Here is a 14,740-nt window from a genome sequence, read left to right as displayed (position 1 = left end):
GAGTGCTTGGACATGAACTTAGCCTGGTAGATCCCCAAGGAGGGAGGGTGGGGCACGTAAACGAGAATGAACAGCTTGCAGAACTGGGGGAACATATATAGATGACAACCGGAAGGAGCGTGTTTGGAGGCGTGGTCGCACTCCTGAAATTCCGATACATAATCTCTAATATAAGAGCACAACTCAATAGTATTTTGTACAACTAAAATAATGAAATTACAATTTAAGATAAAGTGTTGTTTGTTCCAACATACATCAAAATGTATTCATTATATAAAATAAGTTACAATAGAATTTGTTTCTTCTTTTCGGTAAAAGTGTGTTTAATTTATAATAACATTTGTCTCCTTTTGTTTGGATTCATTTGCACACAGAACTGAAAGTGACCGACAAAGCTTTAAACTATTGTTTCATATAGCTCTAAACCTAATATATGTTTTTCAGCCATTTAAAAAAAAAAAAAAAAAAAAAATTGACCACATAATCATAAATAACCCACTGCAGAATAGTCATGTCATACAAGGATTTATTTCCATTAAAACTAATAATAATAATAATAACAATAATAATAATAATAATAATAATAATAATAATAATAGACAAAATATACTTTATCCCAAAGTTGGGAATTCTGTTACAATAGATTAATAAATTAACTTAAACACATCAAACAAACTTAAGTAGGCACTATGTGACATAAATATGTTTTGTAGCTTCATACACCTTTTTAAATCCAAGTTTGCTTAACATAAAAAATAAAAAATTACATTATTGATTGTAAAGGTCATCAACACTGGGAGTCAAACGGAAGGCATTGGCATCTTTTCACCATGTAGCAGCCTTAACGTATTTTAGATGCGTTGTGTTATATCCACATCAGTCCAAGTGATCTTGGCAAACACTGTAGAAAAACAGTGACACTGAGCCATCTATATTATTCAAAAATGGCAGCCTTATCACATGTTTCAAATCTAAACCAGAATAAATCTGTATTAGGAGAGAGAGGTGCTCTATTGCTCAAGAAATCAAGATTTCAGGTCCATGGAGGCTGTCTGGGGATTTTAAGGCAACTCATTAATTCTGTAAAACAGAACATTTGTACTTTAGACTTGAGTAAAGTACAGTTTACAATAGTGCAACATTGTTAGAATATTGCTTTGTTATAATAAAGAAAATATATTTTTTAAATTAGTTTTTTTTACACCGTTATATTCTTCAGAAAAATAAAAATAATTTTTTTTTTTTTAAAAAAAGCAGTGCAATAATATTTCAAAAAGATCTCCATAACAGTTTCAAACATGCATGTTACTGACCTGAAAGCCTGTCCTTTTAAAGGAAAACAAAAGACTGATGTCTAGAAATGTTTTGTTAGATGGTAGCACCACTTAATGAAGAGCAGAAAGTGCTTTTAAGAATTTGTCTCCAAACTAAGTTGAGTAATGCCTTGTGAGAATGTATGAGTGATTGGTTAGGAAGCAGGTGATCCACAATATCACACAGCCTTTATGATCTAGCTTTAAAAAGTAGCTGGTTTCATGACATCTGCATGACTGAGTCTCTTTGTAGCCTCCACATCCTGTGGATGTCAAATGATGCAGGTCATGAGTAGAAATTCTTGGCCAGCTTCCTCATTCTTTTATTGTAGTGTGCTGAGACTTCTGTTGCAGAGCTCATCATGCGGAAGTCCACCTGATCTACAGATTGCTGCTCATCGCTGTCAAGGTTTGGGTGGAAGAACTTATAATAAATAACTTTGAGTATTAGACCGAGGATGTAAACCACAACAACACAGACAGCTGTGATTAAAGCGTACGTGGGCTCTATCACAAAATCAGGAGGATCTGTGCTCATCTTCCAGCACCACACAGCACAGAGGATGCAAATATCAGTCAGCATATACCCGTGATAGAGCACAGTCCTGTACCGCGTCTTCCCCTCGGCCACATTAAACCAGTCGAAATACCAAATGAGACCAACAGTGGCTCGATAAAGCCATTCTCCACAAGGACTTTCCATGAACTCTGTCTTGGATCGCCAAGCGAAGAAGAATAAAACCAGCCAAGAGCAGATGAAGTGGGTGAAGATGAAGCAGGGCAGCACGGAGGCGAAAAGAGCGAGGGCAGTGAGACGAGAAGAGATGAGAACCAGGTTCCAGATGAAGTAGATGACTGATGAGGTTATTTGCTGCTTCTTCTTGTCAGGCAGGAAAGAGCGCAGGGAGCGATGATAGGTCGTCACAGCGAAGGCGATAGCCGAGGCCGAGCCGACGGCCTTCAACACTGAGGGAAACGAGAGGCAGCGTTAGAAAGTCCAGAAATGACTGAGAAATCTTGTTAAGCCAGGTGATTCTGTATGAAGACGAAAAAATCTGGAAAGTATTCCAACCTGATCACCTCAGAATCACCAAACTTTTAATGTAAGATAACATTAGTGCATTTACTGAAGCCAGGGGGAAAATTCCAACAATGACAATATCACACGTGGTTAGAAGCCATTAAAGGTTTTCCCTCAATGAATTATGCAAAGGAGATCAAAAATCCAAGGTACTAGTGGTCGTTTCTCTACATCAGAAACATAAGCTGTTGGAACTCTAATATATCAAATCAGATTGGTGCTCACAGTTGGTTGCAATAAATGTTTGACAAGAAAGAGATTTTGACTATCTCCTGTACATACAGTGGCTTGCAAAAGTATTCGGCCCCCTTGAACTTTCCCACATTTTGTCACATTACAGCCACAAACATGAATCAATTTTATTGGAATTCCACATGAAAGACCAACACAAAGTGGTGAACACGTGAGAAGTGGAACAAAAATCATACATGATTCCAAACATTTTTTACAAATAAATAACTGCAAAGTGGGGTGTGCATAATTATTCAGCCCCCTTTGGTCTGAGTGCAGTCAGTTGCCCATAGACATGCCTGATGAGTGCTAATGACTAAATGTGCACCTGTGTGTGATCTAATGTCAGTACAAATACAGCTGCTCTGTGACGGCCTCAGAGGTTGTCTAAGAGAATATTGGGAGCAACAACATCATGAAGTCCAAAGAACACACCAGACAGGTCAGAGATAAAGTTATTGAGAAATTTAAAGCAGGTTTAGGCTACAAAAAGATTTCCCAAGCCTTGAACATCCCACGGAGCACTGTTCAAGCCATCATTCAGAAATGGAAGGAGTATGGCACAACTGTAAACCTACCAAGACAAGGCCGTCCACCTAAACTCACAGGCCGAACAAGGAGAGCGCTGATCAGAAATGCAGCCAAGAGGCCCATGGTGACTCTGGACGAGCTGCAGAGATCTACAGCTCAGGTGGGGGAATCTGTCCATAGGACAACTATTAGTCATGCACTGCACAAAGTTGGCCTTTATGGAAGAGTGGCAAGAAGAAAGCCATTGTTAACAGAAAACCATAAGAAGTCCTGTTTGCAGTTTGCCACAAGCCATGTGGGGGACACAGCAAACATGTGGAAGAAGGCGCTCTGGTCAGATGAGACCAAAATGCAAAACGCTATGTGTGGCGGAAAACTAACACTGCACATCACTCTGAACACACCATCCCCTCTGTCAAATATGGTGGTGGCAGCATCATGCTCTGGGGGTGCTTCTCTTCAGCAGGGACAGGGAAGCTGGTCAGAGTTGATGGGAAGATGGATGGAGCTAAATACAGGGCAATCTTGGAAGAAAACCTCTTTGAGTCTGCAAAAGACTTGAGACTGGGGCGGAGGTTCACCTTCAAGCAAGACAACGACCCTAAACATAAAGCCAGGGCAACAATGGAATGGTTTAAAACAAAACATATCCATGTGTTAGAATGGCCCAGTCAAAGTCCAGATCTAAATCCAATCGAGAATCTGTGGCAAGATCTGAAAACTGCTGTTCACAAACGCTGTCCATCCAATCTGACTGAGCTGGAGCTGTTTTGCAAAGAAGAATGGATAAGAATTTTAGTCTCTAGATGTGCAAAGCTGGTAGAGACATACCCTAAAATTCTGGCAGCTGTAATTGCAGCAAAAGGTGGTTCTACAAAGTATTGACTCAGGGGGCTGATTAATTACGCACACCCCACTTTGCAGTTATTTATTTGTAAAAAATGTTTGGAATCATGTATGATTTTCGTTCCACTTCTCACGTGTGCACCACTTTGTATTGGTCTTTCACGTGGAAGACCAATAAAATTTATTCATGTTTGTGGCTGTAATGTGACAAAATGTGGGAAAGTTCAAGGGGGCCGAATACTTTTGCAAGCCACTGTATAAAGTTATAAATGAACTTATAAACAAAAAAAAGAAGAGGAAACAAAAAAAAAAAAAAGCACACAGATATAAAGAACACGTGTCCATTAAGAATTGCACCTGTAATAAGATCTGGATGGCCCTGCTGCAGAATGATGGTGAGCATGAGAGTGAGCTGCGGGGCGCTCTCTGCAAACGTCTCTATGATTCGTAACATGCTCAGATCGTGGTTCAACGACACGGCTATGCTCTCGGAATCAGGCTCCTGTTCATCTGCAGAGGAACCCGTATGTCGGCTGGCACCATTCTCAGGGTCGGGGATCTTCTTGTAGAAGCTTTGCACGGCCATTTCCAGGACTCCTGCATGCCTGCGAAACAGGAAACATAACCAGTTAGACTGAATCCTCCCGTCAAATATGCTGCATTGAATTTCTAAGGAAGCATGCACGAGAGAAGAAAACTACAATCCAAATAATATCAGGTTCACCCACTCAGCATGGAGACAGGAAGGAGCTGCATTACCTCATCAGCTCAGCTATTGTAAACCAGAAAACTGAGGCATGACTCATGTTTCAGATAATTCCCAGGTCTCAACTACGGGTTTACACACAGACATATTTAAAGCATGGCGAAACGAAACCAAAAATGTAATCTGTGGATAGTTTATTACAGCAGACAGTCAGGTGCACAACATTGTAGTATAGTAACCGCAGATTGTCAGTCTGCATTTCCTGTATGGGACGGTCAGGGTGGCACCCTTAGATAAGCTGAACTTCTTAAGTATTCCCTGCTTACACCTACTTCAAAAACAAAAACAGGCACTTTGCACTTATAGTTATTATTTAAAAAATAAAAAAAAACTACCTGAAGTAGATTCCCAGCTGAAATACGTGGAGCAGCTTGAGCTGCCTCGGGGACGGCAGCTTCTCGACCTTTGTCTTCCTCTCAAACTCGTCATAGCTGTACCAAAGCCAGCTGTAAGCCTGAGTGAGCAGCGACGAGCCCAGGAGAAACAGCACCAGCACACCGAGGTACACGTAGGCCCTTTCCTTATAAAAGGACACAGCAGCCAGTACATCCAAAACGACGTCAAGCATGAACAGCGGCAGGCCCACACAAGTGAAGAAGAAGTCCCAGCAGTTGTATTTAAACTTGGTCCGAGTACCTGACATGTTCTCTGCGTGCCTCTGACACAGCTACACGTTAACATTGACAGCTGATTAAGATTCAAGCAGCAGTTCTGACACAAACGAAAGCAACGACCAAAGTTCAGCGTTTAAAAACACCTCCTACAGTCTGACCCGCCCATGTTTGCAGGATCGTCTTAAAGGCACATTGAGGTATTTCACACACCAACACGCCTGCTATTGACAGCCGCCCCTTTAACATTAACTGACGGTATTTCCACACAGAAGTTAATGGCTTACAGTAAAATCTAAAGTAAATCTAGTAAAAACAGACAAATAACAAATAGAAAATTTTAACAAATGTGTATTTTTATTGCAGGGAATAGGTTAAAGTTTAACAACAAACACTGAGCCTCACTTTTGATACTCGCCGACAACATGAAAAAACGTGGATTCAAACACTGTCTCGCAGGTTTTTGTAATAAAATGCCTCATATATTACAAATAATGCTGAATCTTTGCTGAATCTTTAGGCCAGTACACGTACTGAACTTTGAACTAAGATTGAAGTAAACAAAGTTGTTTTTTGTTTTGTTTTGTTTTGTTTTGTTTTTTACATTTGAACGAGCTAAACAAACACTGGATGAGTGAATAAAATTAACACTAAATCTGGTACCTGAACACACTGAAATATCTTCATTTTTAACATATTTATGGCTGTGATGAATCAGCATCTCTCTCATGTGTTTTAATACCTGTGACATGACGGTCATGAGCCTGCACACAGACGTCGTGTTGAACAGATGGCGCTGTGGTGAGGTCAGAATAACTAAGAGCTGATTGCGCTCAAAACTGAGACTTTTTGTCTGATTGTAAACAGCCTTGAAAGTTAAATGTTGCTACCAGGAGCGTCGTAGTGGAGGCTAAAGGGACGCTCAGATAAAGACACCCACGGAGGCAAAGGAAGGAGGCAGCAGTAGGTCTGGATGCAACGCAAAACAGCAAATAGCTGCTTTTAAGATTGATTAAGAAAAACTGCATTATTTTCTAAACACAAGAGAAGTAATCTTATTTCAATATATAACACAAAAAACGAAGACATAATTTTTTTCCATAGTAAAAAAAAAAAAATCAGCGCAGTTCGCCCGCTTGTACTAAATATTATCCTTCCTACCTTAGACGTAAGCAACAGGCACATGACACGTTCATATTGACCCACAGTCGTGTGAAGCTGTAAAATGTGAGTGTTTAATGAGGGTCTGTCGCAACCCACTGTCGCCAATGTGCTTGCTCTAGGGGGTTAGTTTTTGTGCAATATTGTAGGGTCTTCATCTGACAATATAAAGCACCATGAGGGAAGTGTTGTTGGGGCTTGGCGCTGTTTCTTAGCTCAAAATGTCCAATTACAACAGGAAATTTTGAGTTAAGAAACAGCGTCAAACCACAAATTAAAATAAAAAAATTAAATGAAAAAAAACAACTGTGACTTTGTGCTTTGTTTCATTTGCTGTAAATTTGCTAAGAATGTAATATAAGATTAGAATAGTGTTTATTTGTCTGCTTATTTATAAGGAACTCCATTAGCTTCCACAAGAGTGGTTGCTAGTCTTCCTGGGGCCTAAGCCATCAAATACAATCAATTAAAATATTACACAATAAAGTGGATTTTATATGAAAGTGAAAAATTTCTCCTCTGCCACACTTCTGGCTGTAATCTAAAGCACAGCATTAACATAACTTTATGGCAGTTCAGGTACTACCATAAACAAGGTATAGCGTCACATCAGCAGTGACAACATCAGTGACATCGCTTCACGTCCTTTATAAGATTTTTTTTCCTGATGTGTCATGATTTTTAGTATTCCCCAAAATCCGTAATTAGTAATAAGCTGTTGAAAAATAAAAAGATCACCTTAAAAAAACCTAGTACACATATTCTCTGTGTTCTAATTTGATGCAGGATGAAAGCAAACATGTCACACTGATGTGTTACAGCATTTTTCTTTTTTTAAATGAGTGAAGTTATCAAACCAGAAGCCAAGAGGCTTGATGTTGTGTCCAGTCCTACTGGATCCCTACTGTCTGTTTAACGAGCAGGCTGTGAAGTGTTAACAGCTCAATGTTGCTCTTTTTTTGCCACCTGTTAGATGTTTAGTAATGATGCTGGATTCGTGATTCCTTGCAAGCTTTGTTTACTATGTAACTGAGAGACATTAGATGCAAGCAGCTTGACTCCCGGGGGCGGGTCTAGCGTTAGACGTTTTCTCACTGGCTGCGTGCGCAGAGTATTACTTTGAACAGGAATAGGAAACAAGCATTAATGAACAATACTAATCAGATGTTCTACAGCACCTGAAACATTTGAACAAGCTAAACAAACCCTGGATGACTGAATAAAATTAGCACTAAATCTGGTACTTGAACACAGTGAAATCTCTTCATTTCTAACATATTTATGGCTGTGATGAACACGCAGCGCTCTGAAAATGGGCTTAGGTTAAATTTAGAAGAGGGATGAATTAAAATTTAAAAATAAACAAAAACACATTTCAAATTAATGTATGAATTTAACTGACAAATTCTGAGAGCCTGTGGGCGGGACCTATTTTCAATGGGCGGGAACTATTTTCAAACATCAAAGCAAAGAGAATGAGGCCATGACATCACAGTCACCAAAATTCTATAAATAGGGGTGAAACAGCACACTGGTCAAGCACGTTTCTTACTTACAGTCACGAGCGATTCACTAGACGAACTTTTGTTCTGCTACAGCCAACTTCAAACCCTGATTCACATTTGATTATCGAATTCACATCTGAATATCTTATTTAGTGTAACACGCTAAATTTGTTTCAAAGTTAAATATCAAAAATGAGCAATCAGGAAGGAAAACCAGAATTTGTCTTCACTCTGCCAAAGAGTGCACTCGACAACCTCATGCTGGTTAGGAAAGCCTTGCAAAACTCTCTGACTGAAAACAAACTTTTAAAAGAGGGTGAAAGTAGAGCCAGACAGCAAATCAAACAGATGATGACTCAAATTTCAAACATGCGCACCAAGCTGGAGCTGTATGAGAACCAAGCTGCAGGAGTCACTGACGAATCAGTGTCGCGCAAACCGCAGGTGAGCAGCGCCACCAAAGAAAAAGAGCAACAGACGTGTTCAGATCAGGAAAAGGTCAGCAACCTTGACCTTGAGATGAACTGTCTGAAAGAGCAGCTTCAGCAGAGGGACAACGAAATCCTGATGCTGAAACAGGAGAAGGACACTCTGTCTGCCAAGTTCACGCAGCTCCAGAAACATGAAAGAGATCTGAAAGAAACTATGTGGAATGCTCTGTGGAAAGAACAAACACTGAGAGAGAATCTGGAGCAGGAGAAAAAAGTCCTGGAGGAACAAAATAAGAAACTCCTGGAAGAACAGAAAGTGGTGAAGGACACAAAAGAAGAAGTCAAAGAGGCCATCACAAAATGTCAGGATGCAGAGAAAGAAGAGAAAGAACTGGAGGAGGACAAGAAAGCTCTGCAGCCACAGAGTGAGGACTCCAGCGAGATTAAAGAAAGTCAGGCAGAGACAAACATACCAGAAATGCAGACAGAACTGGACACGCAGAGAAAAGAATTAGTAGAGTCTCAGACTGAAACACAGGAGACGGCAACCCCAGAGTCGTCCTCATCTGATTGTCTGAGTGGGGAAAAGTTGTGTGTCAACAAAGTGATTGAGTTGGTGGTTTCACAGGCCATAGAACAAGTCTCCACTAAATACAAGCTCTTCACAGAGCGCCTCACTGCTGACTGCATTAGCGATCGCCTGATGGAAAAAATTTGGCCTGAAATTGAGCCGAAACATTTGGATCTGTCCCCCAAATGGCTGAAAAACATAGACAAGGCCATTCTCAAGGATCTTTGCAAAACACATAACTGCAAGGGAAAATATCTGATTTTCAATCTGAGGGAACAGCTTGATAGTATTACTGTCCCAACCTTCACCAAACACCTGTTGGCATTACCAACAAGAGTACTTAGTGTCTCTAAACACAGGGAAGAGTACCAGGAGGCTGTGAAAAATGTCACCAAAGATCTGGTAATGCACGCTATGAAGGGAGAAAATGAGGCAGCTACATGGAATGCAGGAACATCAGAGTTTATTGTACAGAGGCTTTCCCACAAGATCTGGAACAAAATTTTGTCCAAAAGCTACAAAATGTCCATGGAAAACATTGAACAACTCGGCCTGAAAGTAGCCAATGATCTCCGTGAAAAGTGGCCTTCTCCAATACTGTTAATGAGGTCAAGCAACCCAGTGGTTGACGAAGCGGTCGTCAGCATATTCAAAAAACATGCCAAGCTGAGGAGCCAAAATGTCATCTTGAGGGTTTTCTCATGAGCACGCTAAAATCGAACTGAAACGTGCACGTGATTATGTTACAAAACTCTTAAACTGGCGTCAAATATTCTTTTAATTCAGCAACCTAAATTACATTTTAAAACCCCAACTTCCTTCCCTCATCACTAACTGGCCGAGGCAGATGGCCACCCCCATCTCAGAGCCTGGTTCTGCCGGAGGTTTCTCTCTTTTAAAAGTGAGTTTTTCCTTCCCACTGTCGCCAATGTGCTTGCTCTAGGGGCTTAGTTTTTGTGCATTATTGTAGGGTCTTCACCTTACAATATAAAGCACCATGAGGGAAGTGTTGTTGGGGCTTGGCGCTGTTTCTTAGCTCAAAATGTCCAATTACAACAGGACATTTTGAGTTAAGAAACAGCGTCAAACCACAAATTAAAATTAAAAAATAAAATGAAAAAAAAACAACTGTGACTTTGTGCTTTGTTTCATTTGCTGTAAATTTGCTAAGAATGTAATATAAGATTAGAATAGTGTTTATTTGTCTGCTTATTTATAAGGAACTCCATTAGCTTCCACAACAGTGGTTGCTAGTCTTCCTGGGGCCTAAGCCATCAAATACAATCAATTAAAATATTACACAATAAAGTGGATTTTATATGAAAGTGCAAAATTTCTCCTCTGCCACACTCCTGGCTGTAATCTAAAGCACAGCGTTAACATAACTTTATGGCAGGTCAGGTACTACCATAAACAAGGTATAGCGTCACATCAGCAGTGACAACATCAGTGACATCGCTTCACGTCCTTTATAAGATTTTGTTTTCCTGATGTGTCATGATTTTTAGTATTCCCCAAAATCCGTAATTAGTAATAAGCTGTTGAAAAATAAAAAGATCACCTTAAAAAAACCTAGTACACATATTCTCTGTGTTTTAATTTGATGCAGGATGAAAGCAAACATGTCACACTGATGTGTTACAGCATTTTTCTTTTTTTAAATGAGTGAAGTTATCAAACCAGAAGCCAAGAGGCTTGATGTTGTGTCCAGTCCTACTGGATCCCTACTGTCTGTTTAACGAGCAGGCTGTGAAGTGTTAACAGCTCAATGTTGCTCTTTTTTTTGGCACCTGTTAGATGTTTAGTAATGATGCTGGATTCGTGATTCCTTGCAAGCTTTGTTTACTATGTAACTGAGAGACATTAGATGCAAGCAGCTTGACTCCCGGGGGCGGGTCTAGCGTTAGACGTTTTCTCACTGGCTGCGTGCGCAGAGTATTACTTTGAACAGGAATAGGAAACAAGCATTAATGAACAATACTAATCAGATGTTCTACAGCACCTGAAACATTTGAACAAGCTAAACAAACCCTGGATGACTGAATAAAATTAGCACTAAATCTGGTACTTGAACACAGTGAAATCTCTTCATTTCTAACATATTTATGGCTGTGATGAACACGCAGCGCTCTGAAAATGGGCTTAGGTTAAATTTAGAAGAGGGATGAATTAAAATTTAAAAATAAACAAAAACACATTTCAAATTAATGTATGAATTTAACTGACAAATTCTGAGAGCCTGTGGGCGGGACCTATTTTCAATGGGCGGGAACTATTTTCAAACATCAAAGCAAAGAGAATGAGGCCATGACATCACAGTCACCAAAATTCTATAAATAGGGGTGAAACAGCACACTGGTCAAGCACGTTTCTTACTTACAGTCACGAGCGATTCACTAGACGAACTTTTGTTCTGCTACAGCCAACTTCAAACCCTGATTCACATTTGATTATCGAATTCACATCTGAATATCTTATTTAGTGTAACACGCTAAATTTGTTTCAAAGTTAAATATCAAAAATGAGCAATCAGGAAGGAAAACCAGAATTTGTCTTCACTCTGCCAAAGAGTGCACTCGACAACCTCATGCTGGTTAGGAAAGCCTTGCAAAACTCTCTGACTGAAAACAAACTTTTAAAAGAGGGTGAAAGTAGAGCCAGACAGCAAATCAAACAGATGATGACTCAAATTTCAAACATGCGCACCAAGCTGGAGCTGTATGAGAACCAAGCTGCAGGAGTCACTGACGAATCAGTGTCGCGCAAACCGCAGGTGAGCAGCGCCACCAAAGAAAAAGAGCAACAGACGTGTTCAGATCAGGAAAAGGTCAGCAACCTTGACCTTGAGATGAACTGTCTGAAAGAGCAGCTTCAGCAGAGGGACAACGAAATCCTGATGCTGAAACAGGAGAAGGACACTCTGTCTGCCAAGTTCACGCAGCTCCAGAAACATGAAAGAGATCTGAAAGAAACTATGTGGAATGCTCTGTGGAAAGAACAAACACTGAGAGAGAATCTGGAGCAGGAGAAAAAAGTCCTGGAGGAACAAAATAAGAAACTCCTGGAAGAACAGAAAGTGGTGAAGGACACAACAGAAGAAGTCAAAGAGGCCATCACAAAATGTCAGGATGCAGAGAAAGAAGAGAAAGAACTGGAGGAGGACAAGAAAGCTCTGCAGCCACAGAGTGAGGACTCCAGCGAGATTAAAGAAAGTCAGGCAGAGACAAACATACCAGAAATGCAGACAGAACTGGACACGCAGAGAAAAGAATTAGTAGAGTCTCAGACTGAAACACAGGAGACGGCAACCCCAGAGTCGTCCTCATCTGATTGTCTGAGTGGGGAAAAGTTGTGTGTCAACAAAGTGATTGAGTTGGTGGTTTCACAGGCCATAGAACAAGTCTCCACTAAATACAAGCTCTTCACAGAGCGCCTCACTGCTGACTGCATTAGCGATCGCCTGATGGAAAAAATTTGGCCTGAAATTGAGCCGAAACATTTGGATCTATCCCCCAAATGGCTGAAAAACATAGACAAGGCCATTCTCAAGGATCTTTGCAAAAGACACAACTGCAAGGGAAAATATCTGATTTTCAATCTGAGGGAACAGCTTGATAGTATTACTGTCCCAGCCTTCACCAAACACCTGTTGGCATTACCAACAAGAGTACTTAGTGTCTCTAAACACAGGGAAGAGTACCAGGAGGCTGTGAAAAATGTCACCAAAGATCTGGTAATGCACGCTATGAAGGGAGAAAATGAGGCAGCTACATGGAATGCAGGAACATCAGAGTTTATTGTACAGAGGCTTTCCCACAAGATCTGGAACAAAATTTTGTCCAAAAGCTACAAAATGTCCATGGAAAACATTGAACAACTCGGCCTGAAAGTAGCCAATGATCTCCGTGAAAAGTGGCCTTCTCCAATACTGTTAATGAGGTCAAGCAACCCAGTGGTTGACGAAGCGGTCGTCAGCATATTCAAAAAACATGCCAAGCTGAGGAGCCAAAATGTCATCTTGAGGGTTTTCTCATGTGCACGCTAAAATCGAACTGAAACGTGCACGTGATTATGTTACAAAACTCTTAAACTGGCGTCAAATATTCTTTTAATTCAGCAACCTAAATTACATTTTAAAACCCCAACTTCCTTCCCTCATCACTAACTGGCCGAGGCAGATGGCCACCCCCATCTCAGAGCCTGGTTCTGCCGGAGGTTTCTCTCTTTTAAAAGTGAGTTTTTCCTTCCCACTGTCGCCAATGTGCTTGCTCTAGGGGGTTAGTTTTTGTGCATTATTGTAGGGTCTTCACCTTACAATATAAAGCACCATGAGGGAAGTGTTGTTGGAATTTGGTGCTTCTTAACTCAAATGTCCAATTACATCAGGACATTTTGAGTTAAGAAATAGCACCAAACCAGAAATTAAAAAAATAAAACAAATTAAAAAAAACAAAAAACCTTTGAATTTGTGCTTCCTTTCATTTGCTGTAAATTTACAAAGAATGCAATAGTAGATTAGAATAGTGTGTCTCAATCTTATGTATCATAGCATCATTTCCCAGTTTGAAGTGGATGTCATAGTACTGTCTTTCTGTATGTGTGTACAAACCGGTAGTGAAAAAACACAGAAGATAAATAAAGTATAACCTGTGTTTGATGTTAGCTGGTTACATTTGTTTAGATATTCTACTTTCCGTGTTCCAGATCGCTTTGCCCAGATAGCTTCCTGTATTTGAAGATATTTACAAGTGTTTCTAGTAGGGGTGGGCGATACATTGAATCTTTAGGTTATTTACATATATCGTGATACAGCAAAAAAGAAATGTTCTGATTTGAGATTTTCCTCACATTGCCCAGCCCTAATTTTTTGCACCCAATACAACAGGCAATATGGTATAGTATAAAGAAACATTTGTGCTGATGTGGGGCCTGGAAGCCCCAATGGGTGACACCAGCTAAGGTGATGTTATGGTTCAAAAATATTGGAGATGGACACCAGAGGAAAAACCCACAATAACAACACTGGTCCGGTCAGGTTGAGTCAAACGATGATTTAATGATCACACACGTGGGAGATGGACACTGATGCAGACAGTCTCAGATCTCATCTCAAAAAACACATCTCCATAGTTTTATGAAATCAGGGTATTAGAACGCCCCCTCATGCGTAGTGACAGGTGTAATACAATCAATGTTGACAATTTTATTTAACACAAAGAATAACATTGTCTCCTTCCCGAGGGCAGACGCTAACTGCCCCCCTCTCCTGGAACCGTCTGTACCCTGCTAAGACACAACATGGCAACTACAAGGACTCTTTCATTTATTAAGACCATCAGTGTGTATTGCTCTAAATCAAGTATATAATATTAAATGAATATTGCTGGATCAGCTACTTCTACTTAAAACATATTAAAACATGACTAAGCACAAAATCACCAAGAATGACATCTTATAAGTGCTGTGTAAGCGCGTGCGGCCTTCCAAGCTCAAAGCCTTTGCCCTCCATAGATCAGCCAGACTCGCGCTGGCTGTAGCTTTTAACCTTTAATTACCTTGAGCACAACTCTAGAATGAGCAACAAACTGCAATGTGTATGGAATGATCATGATTACATCTGCAATGGAAAATCATGTTATTATTCTGGTACCTGTAAAAAAAGATCAAACTAAAGTTATCACCATCACTGTAAT

General features: G+C 40.2%; 2 protein-coding genes across 2 annotated transcripts; one reads left to right on the top strand and one right to left on the bottom strand.

Annotated features, from left to right (window-relative positions):
• Nucleotides 1–248: 248 nt before the first annotated feature.
• On the bottom strand, nt 249–5,501 carry LOC146548859 (XK-related protein 8-like). The gene is made up of 3 exons (XM_085263165.1): nt 5,104–5,501; nt 4,360–4,607; nt 249–2,279 (listed from the first exon to the last, which is right to left on the bottom strand). The coding sequence occupies exons 1-3, from the start codon at nt 5,409–5,411 to the stop codon at nt 1,600–1,602; spliced, it is 1,236 nt and encodes a 411-aa protein (XP_085119291.1). The 5' UTR covers nt 5,412–5,501; the 3' UTR covers nt 249–1,599.
• A 2,398-nt stretch (nt 5,502–7,899) lies between these two features.
• On the top strand, nt 7,900–13,381 carry LOC146548858 (uncharacterized). The gene is made up of 2 exons (XM_085263406.1): nt 7,900–9,750; nt 11,561–13,381. Exons 1-2 carry the CDS (start codon nt 8,238–8,240, stop codon nt 13,090–13,092), a joined length of 3,045 nt encoding a protein of 1,014 aa, XP_085119532.1. The 5' UTR covers nt 7,900–8,237; the 3' UTR covers nt 13,093–13,381.
• The last annotated feature ends 1,359 nt before the right edge of the window (nt 13,382–14,740 follow it).

Source organism: Mchenga conophoros, linkage group LG22 (genome assembly GCF_057382185.1).
Source record: "Mchenga conophoros isolate Kocher_MC1m ecotype Shallow Benthic linkage group LG22, M_conophoros_male_GT1.1, whole genome shotgun sequence".
In the NCBI taxonomy this organism is placed as follows: Eukaryota; Metazoa; Chordata; class Actinopteri; order Cichliformes; family Cichlidae; genus Mchenga; species Mchenga conophoros.
The sequence above is the reverse complement of the archived record's forward strand: the minus strand, read 5'-3'. Positions and strand labels throughout refer to the sequence as shown.